This window comes from Borostomias antarcticus, assembly GCF_949987555.1.
Source record: "Borostomias antarcticus genome assembly, chromosome: 11".
Taxonomy (NCBI): Eukaryota; Metazoa; Chordata; class Actinopteri; order Stomiiformes; family Stomiidae; genus Borostomias; species Borostomias antarcticus.
Genome location: NC_140244.1, coordinates 27,743,955 through 27,751,454, shown reverse-complemented (window position 1 = coordinate 27,751,454; position 7,500 = coordinate 27,743,955). Strand labels below are relative to the sequence as shown.

Here is a 7,500-nt window from a genome sequence, read left to right as displayed (position 1 = left end):
ACAGGCATGCATGCACACACACACACACACACACACACACACACACACACACACACACACACACACAGTATGGGGTGAGACTGATATTCTCTCTCTCTCTCTCAATCTCTCTCTCTCTCTCAGGTGGAGATGAGGAAGGTCCTGACTGATTTCATCCAGGGGGAGTTTCGCAGCTTGAAGTCTCAGGCAGAGGCGCTCCACGCTCAGGTACAGACCCACACCTGAGTCCCAGGCTCCAGCTCGCTCCACGCTCAGGTACAGACCCACACCTGAGTCCCAGGCTCCAGCTCGCTCCACGCTCAGGTACAGACCCACACCTGAGTCCCAGGCTCCAGCTCGCTCCACGCTCAGGTACAGACCCACACCTGAGTCCCAGGCTCCAGCTCGGCCATGTCTGGATACACACTCTTGGAAGGAGACAACACACACATACCTACCTACCTACCTCAAAGAATGGACTCTTCCAGCTTTCTATCTCCACTATGCCAACTGTTGGACCACACGGTTTGCGTCTCACTGTGGGCGACCACTCAGCATGCTCCCAGGGGCAACACTCAGGGAACATTGAGTCAACGTTGAGAAAACGTTACATTGGGGAGTCCTCCGTCATCTGTACCTGAAGGGCTGTTTGGACAACGGAATGAGAACGGTTTAGTCCAAGATACTGAGATACTGAGAACGAGCATCTCCTGTGTGCTGGAGCAGATATGCAAATGAGAGGGAGGTGGGCCGTACGGCGAGGTTGTCCGATTGGTCAACCTGAACCTTCGAAACACTGTCTCCGCCAACCACAGATGTCACTCACGCCCGTCTGTATCCTTGGTAATCTTAAACATGTGATTGTGTCGTCTGGGACGCCGTGTGTGGAAGAAAGCACACTTTGTTTGTTTGTTTGTGGAACTCGGACTGCATGCACAGCAGGGAGCCCTCAGTGACCAGCCGTCTGCAGGTCTGGACTAGCTGGGTATAGAACTCGTACTAGAGCCAGTACTGAAGCCTTCTGATAAAGGCAACGTTACACACAGACTGTTTACTGTTATAAGACAGAACTTGTGTCCACACTGGGAGCTGCGGCGTAGGTGAGGACGGCCACTGCTGGAACCATGTCTCATCCAACGTCCTGATTCCTGTGTTCTGATCTACCGTTGCTACAGTCTCTCTCTATCTATCTCTCTCTCTCTCTCTCTCTCACACACACACACACACACACACACACACACACACATCACAGGTTGACCTTCATTCCATTTCGATACTGCAAATTCGTATTCAATAATCTATTATTGACAATATGTAGGTAGCAGTTTTGATTCTTCAGTGAGTTCAGTTTTCAGTGAGTTCTCCAGAAGAACTTCCCCATCTGGACTCGTATCTCCCCACATGCCACTCGCGTTCCTGTTGTGTGTGTAGGCCTATGCTATATATTCATGTATTTTATCCCCAATAATCATTAGCTTTTTATGAGATAATGAGACAAGTTGACTGATCTGCGGTTATATGAAGAATATATTGCCTTACTGTGATTGACACATTGCCATGGTTTGTGTAAACCAATAAAGTATTGATGACTTTTCAAAATGTCAAAACTGTGCTTTGAGATTTAATATCAAACTCATGACTCGATCTGGCACGATTATAAAGAAATGAACGCAACAACAAATGCACTTCCCTCAATCTGGCAACCCCAAGACCTACCACCACCTTGTTTTTGAGAGACCAAGGGTTACATGATCAGGAAACAATAGCCTACAAGCTAAAGAATAATTATCATCCTACCGAAGACCTAACACTAGCTTAGACAGCCCGATAGAAGTTGTCTTTGCATGCATGTTCAGAACAGGTTATGAAAAGACTGCAACCTGCTGTGAAACAGCGCCTCTAGCGGCCGCCCTGTGAAACAGCGCCTCTAGCGGCCGCGCGGTGCTTTGATGACGTCAGTTCAGTCGAGCTGAACGAGCAGAACCGAGTAATCCCGAGGAATCCCGAAGATGAAGATGAAGATCATGAAGATGGCGGCTGCGAGGATGCGAGGGCTGCGTCTCATCTCCGCGTCCCTGGCCGTGTTATTAGTCGTGTTATCCTGTTCTCATGGCGAGGAGCAGGTCCCTCTGGTGCTCTGGACGAGTGAAGGGTGAGTGAGTGGTGGTTTATCCCCGGGGCAGATAAGGTTAGGGGTAGATCAGACACGTTAGTTGACATTTTCTCATTCATCCTCCCACCTGCGCATCGAGATGCTAACGGTATCCTGAGCTAGGCTAGGCTAGGCTAGTTCACTCCTCAGCTAGGCTAGGCTAGTTCACTCCTCAGCTAGGCTAGGCTAGTTCACTCCTCAGCTAGGCTAGGCTAGTTCACTCCTCAGCTAGGCTAGTTCACTCCTCAGCTAGGCTAGGCTAGTTCACTCCTCAGCTAGGCTAGGCTAGGCTAGTTCACTCCTCAGCTAGGCTAGGCTAGGCTAGTTCACTCCTCAGCTAGGCTAGGCTAGGCTAGTTCACTCCTCAGCTAGGCTAGGCTAGGCTAGTTCACTCCTCAGCTAGGCTAGGCTAGGCTAGTTCACTCCTCAGCTAGGCTAGGCTAGGCTAGTTCACTCCTCAGCTAGGCTAGGCTAGGCTAGTTCACTCCTCAGCTAGGCTAGGCTAGGCTAGTTCACTCCTCAGCTAGGCTAGGCTAGGCTAGGCTATTCACTCACATTACATGAGCTAGCTCTCACTCACCAGCCTGCCTGCGAGAACCTTCCTGCTATTTAGATTATTATCATTATTTAAATATTAGATAATACCACCGTGGATACATTAATGTAAGAGAGGTTATTTCCGAGCGCTGCAGGTGAACATGGCAACCAGCTAACCCTAACCCCCATCTGCCTGCCAGTGCCTCCAGGGAGCCAGGAGGGTTAGGGTTACCCTCCTCAGATAGACTAGGGTTAGGGTCAGATAGACTAGGGTTAGGGTCAGATAGACTATGCCTCCAGGGAGCAGGAGGGTCTCCAGCAGTGTTGACATCATGAACCACGGGTCTGTGGATATGACCGTATGGGTTAGATGAGCTTGTCCAGAGGTTTTGATTGAGTAATGCGTTTTTAATATCCAAACTGAAGGATTCAGGTGAATGTCACCGTATCCAGGGGTCCAGTTCTATCTGACCAGGTCCAGTTCTATCTGACCAGGTCCAGTTCTATCTGACCAGGTCCAGTTATATCTGACCAGGGCTGGCGGACCGACAGGTTTGGACCAGATCAGCTGGTCTGCTCCCCAGAGGTCAAATGTTGGGCTGCATACCGAATCGCACAATTTAACTTTTTACTACCAGTAGGTACCACAGCTGCCCCTAGAAAGTGGCCTACGTACTTTGCATGCAGTATGCATTCAGTTTGGACATATTACCTTGACATTGCACTTTGAAATTTGACCGCATCCTTCGCTGTCCATGAAGCGACATTAGTCCACATCTCGGATTCATCAAAACGCCTCCTGCGAGATTCGCACGTGTGACATAATTTCCGCAGAGCACAGGATTGTGGGTCAGAATAGCCAGAAAAGTGCTGGATCGCATACTGCAAAATATGATCGGATGTAGTTGGACATACTGCATGTAGCATACTATGTATTGGGACTTACTACAATTTTTGGCATACTATATAGTATGGAAGTGCGTGATTCTGAACTCGGCCTCAGACTTGTAATTCCGGGTGCGCACGCCTGGTGTGTGTGTGAACCGGTGTGTGTGTGTGAACCGGTGTGTGTGTGAACCGGTGTGTGTGTGAACCGGTGTGTGTGTGAACCGGTGTGTGTGTGAACCAGATGGGCGCGGCCGTCTCAGACTCCTCCCACGGCGGGGCACATCGTGGAGGCCGGTCAGCTGGGCGCCTACCTGGACGCAGCCCTAGAGGCCGGCCCACACAACCTGCTGCTCTTCCTACAGGACAAGGTAGGGGACACGCCCCTGCCACGCCCCTGCCACGCCCCTGCCACGCCCCACCTCCCAGCCCCCCCCCACTCCCCAGCCCACTGCTCCACCCCAACTGCTTAACTTACAGTATATGTCTGACTGTCTCACTCTGTCCCTCTCTCTATCTCTCTATTTCTTGGTCTTCTCCTCTCCCTCTCTTTTTCTTTCTGTATCTCTTGGTCTCCTGTCTCTCTCTTCCTCTCTCCGCTCTTAACTCCCTGTCTCTCTCTCATCTCTCTTAATTCCCTGTCTCTCTCCCTCTCTATCTTTCTATCTCTCTCTCTGTGTCTCACTTAACTCCCTGTCGCTCTCCATGTCTCTCTCCATGTCTCTCTCTCTCTCCCTGTCTCTCTCCATGTCTCTCTCTCTCTCCCTGTCTCTCTCCGTGTCTCTCTCTCCCTGTCTCTCTCCATGTCTCTCTCTCTCTCCCTGTCTCTCTCCATGTCTCTCTCTCCCTGTCTCTCTCCATGTCTCTCTCTCTCTCCCTGTCTCTCTCTATGTCTCACTCTTACCAGATGAGCGTAGAGGACTTTACAATGTATGGTGGAGCCTTTGGTAACAAGCAGGACAGTGCCTTTCCTAACCTGGAGGTGAGTCCAAACACACACGCACACGCACACGCATATACTGTGTCTTTTTTTCCTTTGATGATATTCCTTGTCCTGGTCTGTAGGGGGCGCTGCTGTCCTCCCCCTCTCCCCTGGTGCTTCCTGCCGTGTCCTGGCCCGCCTCCAACACTGTGATTGGCCATCTCCAGGACCTATTAGAAACCTCTCCTCTCTACATGGACCCTGAGACTCTCAGCCAGCTGAGACTCAACACTTCCACGCCTGCACTGCTGGTGTTCAGACTGCCCTACGCCACGGGGTACACACACACACACACACACACACACACACACACACACACACACACACGCGCACACACACGCACGCACGCACGCACACACACACACACACACATACACACACGCACGCGCACGCACACACACACACACACACACGCACACACACACACACACACACACACACAAACGCACACACACACTAGGGGTTTCACAGACTACTAGTCGACCCTGTGCATTGCGGGTCGACTTGTTCTATAAATATATAAATATATGTACACATATAAAATGTTTTGTTTTTTTGCGGTCGGGGCAGCTCTGGGTAGCTCATTCGTCATTTAATCGTTTTTTCATTAAAAAATCATTTTGAATTTTTCTTTATCGACCATTGTTATTGAGTGTAAAAAATAATCGTGGTAAACCCACAATTACACGACTAGTTGACTATTTTGGGGGAGTAGTTGATGATTTCTAAAATTCAGTAGTTGTGAATGTCCTAACACACATGCACAGACACACACACACACACACACACACTCGCGCACACATACATACACTGAGAAAGTCACTTAAAGGGGTCAATGTTTGCAAAACAATTTCCATTGTTTTTTCATATAGATTTGAGTCTGATGGGCCTACTAACAAAATATGAAGTGAAACAACCCAGTCATTTTGATCTGGTCAGACGAAATGAAAACATCAGTCGATCCCAGCAAGCCGTTAAAATCTCCCGCGTCAAATTACGTTCAGTCCGCTTGAGTCTGATCTCGTGGTCAACAGAGGGGTATAGAGAAACTAACTAACTATACTAACTAACCCTAACCCTAACATCAGAGGGGTATAGAGAAACTAACTAACTATACTAACTAACTAACCCTAACCCTAACATCAGGGGGGTATAGAGAAACTAACTAACTATACTAACTAACTAACCCTAACATCAGAGGGGTATAGAGAAACTAACTAACTATACTAACTAACCCTAACCCTAACATCAGAGGGGTATAGAGAAACTAACTAACTATACTAACTAACTAACCCTAACCCTAACATCAGGGGGGTATAGAGAAACTAACTAACTATACTAACTAACCCTAACCCTAACATCAGAGGGGTATAGAGAAACTAACTAACTATACTAACTAACCCTAACCCTAACATCAGGGGGGTATAGAGAAACTAACTAACTATACTAACTAACTAACCCTAACCCTAACATCAGAGGGGTATAGAGAAACTAACTAACTATACTAACTAACTAACCCTAACCCTAACATCAGAGGGGTATAGAGAAACTAACTAACTATACTAACTAACTAACCCTAACATCAGAGGGGTATAGAGAAACTAACTAACTATACTAACTAACTAACCCTAACCCTAACATCAGGGTTATAGAGGCATGCTAGAACATCAGGGGTATAGAGGCATGCTAAAACATCAGGGGTATAGAGGCATGCTAGAACATCAGGGGTATAGAGGCATGCTAGAACATCAGAGGGGTATAGAGGCATGCTAGAACATCAGAGGGGTATAGAGGCATGCTAGAACATCAGAGGGGTATAGAGGCATGCTAGAACATCAGAGGGGTATAGAGGCATGCTAGAACATCAGGGGTATAGAGGCATGCTAGAACATCAGGGGTATAGAGGCATGCTAGAACATCAGAGGGGTATAGAGGCATGCTAGAACATCAGGGGTATAGAGGCATGCTAGAACATCAGGGGTATAGAGGCATGCTAGAACATCAGAGGGTTATAGAGGCATGCTAGAACATCAGAGGGTTATAGAGGCATGCTAGAACATCAGAGGGTTATAGAGGCATGCTAGAATATCAGAGGTATAGAGGCATGCTAGAACATCAGAGGGTTATAGAGGCATGCTAGAACATCAGGGGTATAGAGGCATGCTAGAACATCAGAGGGGTATAGAGGCATGCTAGAACATCAGAGGGGTATAGAGGCATGCTAGAACATCAGAGGGTTATAGAGGCATGCTAGAACATCAGGGGTATAGAGGCATGCTAGAACATCAGAGGGGTATAGAGGCATGCTAGAACATCAGAGGGGTATAGAGGCATGCTAGAACATCAGAGGGGTATAGAGGCATGCTAGAACATCAGAGGGGTATAGAGGCATGCTAGAACATCAGAGGGGTATAGAGGCATGCTAGAACATCAGAGGGTTATAGAGGCATGCTAGAACAACAGAGGGTTATAGAGCCATGAGAGAGAGCGTGGCTGTTTGGCCTCTCTGGCTGTGGGTGTGCTGTCACTGTTGATGGGGGGGGGGGGGGGGGGGTGGCTCAGATTGTGGGTGTGGCCTCATTGGATGTGATCTCTCTAAATGTGGGCGGGGCCTCACATACTTTGGGCAGTGTTTATCTGAATATGTGTGTGGCTCTACATGTACTACACATGGGTGTGGCTTATCTGACTGGGCGTGGCTTCTCTGATGAGGGATGTAGCTCGTCTGGTGGTGGATTGGGCTTATATGGCGGTGGGTGTGGCCTCCCTGACTGTGGGCGTGGCTTCTTGCAGGGCTGACCTGATGTCTTCGCGGGAGGTGCTCAGTGGGAACGGTGAGTGAGCTTCTCTGCGCTATGGTGGCCTGGCTGGGGCAAAAAGCCTCTACATTCATTTCTGTTCTGATCAGTGCACACTGCAGATACTCATCTGTGCAATGTTAGTGTGTGTACACTGTCATTGGGTG

General features: G+C 48.7%; 2 protein-coding genes across 3 annotated transcripts in view; both read left to right on the top strand.

Moving 5' to 3' along the window:
• Window positions 1-1,374, top strand: part of tafazzin (tafazzin, phospholipid-lysophospholipid transacylase) — a 7,065-nt gene extending 5,691 nt beyond the window's left edge. For both annotated transcript variants that reach the window (XM_084446277.1, XM_084446276.1), the window contains exon 10: window positions 124-1,374. In XM_084446277.1, the coding sequence (XP_084302403.1) occupies window positions 124-225 (102 nt within the window). In that variant the 3' untranslated portion in view covers window positions 226-1,374. The remainder of the gene's footprint in view (window positions 1-123) is intronic.
• Window positions 1,375-1,988: 614 nt separating this feature from the next.
• Window positions 1,989-7,500, top strand: part of atp6ap1a (ATPase H+ transporting accessory protein 1a) — a gene marked incomplete at both ends in the record, with an annotated part of 16,892 nt that continues 11,380 nt past the window's right edge. The window contains 6 exons of the mRNA XM_084446238.1: window positions 1,989-2,131; window positions 3,798-3,924; window positions 4,461-4,535; window positions 4,619-4,812; window positions 7,329-7,369; window positions 7,456-7,472. Of these exons, the coding sequence (XP_084302364.1) occupies window positions 1,989-2,131; window positions 3,798-3,924; window positions 4,461-4,535; window positions 4,619-4,812; window positions 7,329-7,369; window positions 7,456-7,472 (597 nt within the window). The remainder of the gene's footprint in view (window positions 2,132-3,797; window positions 3,925-4,460; window positions 4,536-4,618; window positions 4,813-7,328; window positions 7,370-7,455; window positions 7,473-7,500) is intronic.